Genomic DNA, 920 nt, shown 5'->3' with positions numbered 1-920 from the left:
CTAGAGAAAAAGAGATAGATTTCACCAGATTTCTACCAACCTGTACAAACAATACTTCTACACCCATGTTAAGATTTAAGCACTTTTTTTTGTTCACTTTTGTTTTAAGGCAGCACTGCACACAGTAGAAGTGGGACACCTTAGCGTAAATCAAGACCTCATCTTCCTTTTCCGTCTATATTTAAAACTGTGCTATTTGCATCTAGACTTAAATCAGGCCCAACCTTGCTTTTTGTGTAGGCCCAGTCCTTTCTCCATATATCAGGGGCCATCAACAAGGTGTCCTACAACTTCCATCAGCCCCAACCAGCACGACCAAAGTATTTTTCCTAAAATATTAATATGCTATTTGTTCCTCTATCATAACAGGTATCCGCTGCACCTCAATTGTTCCCTCTCAAATTGATGGTTTAATCCAGCTACTTCTGCTACGTACCTGCTTGGAACATTTCCGAGAAGTGAAGAAGGCATCACAATTCTTCCAGCGACATTTCAACGTTTGAAAATTTGGATTTGTATGGTCATTTAACAAATGCTGTTTCAGGTGGTCCACAACTCCAAATATCAGCGAACACCCGTGCCACTGGCGAGAGAGGTTTTAAGACAGACGTTAGAGAGATGGAATGACAATGGCATAAAAGCTCCAAAAGTCAAGAGCTTTATTAGGTCAACCAAAATGTCACAAAATAGTGTGCCAACTTTTAAGCTCTCTATAATTCATTGGGCTTGATGGTATAAAAATCAAAAACTGGCTGGTGATGTAGCCAGAGTGTGGAGTGTCGGAGGCAGTAATAGACATTCATATGAGGCTATGTTACGCTACCTTTTCCTTTTCTGTGTTTTGTCCTCTGAATGTCTGCAATCTTGTCACATGACCTAGCCTCACTACCAGCAACTTCCCACCTCAAATCCTGCTTTGT

At 40.8% G+C, this 920-nt stretch overlaps 1 protein-coding gene across 6 annotated transcripts in view; it reads right to left on the bottom strand.

Moving 5' to 3' along the window:
- ZNF106 (zinc finger protein 106) overlaps nt 1–920 on the bottom strand; it is a 43,764-nt gene that overhangs the window by 4,420 nt on the left and 38,424 nt on the right. For all 6 annotated transcript variants that reach the window (XR_014513398.1, XR_014513400.1, XM_083449630.1 and 3 more), the window contains one exon: nt 437–583. Coding sequence is in view for 4 of the 6 variants with exons in the window: in XM_083449630.1 (XP_083305756.1) it covers nt 437–583 (147 nt within the window). In the remaining 2 variants the exon portion in view is untranslated. The remainder of the gene's footprint in view (nt 1–436; nt 584–920) is intronic.

The sequence above is a fragment of the Podarcis tiliguerta genome (assembly GCF_965153285.1).
Source record: "Podarcis tiliguerta genome assembly, chromosome: 1".
NCBI classification, from domain to species: Eukaryota; Metazoa; Chordata; class Lepidosauria; order Squamata; family Lacertidae; genus Podarcis; species Podarcis tiliguerta.
The sequence above is the reverse complement of the archived record's forward strand: the minus strand, read 5'-3'. Positions and strand labels throughout refer to the sequence as shown.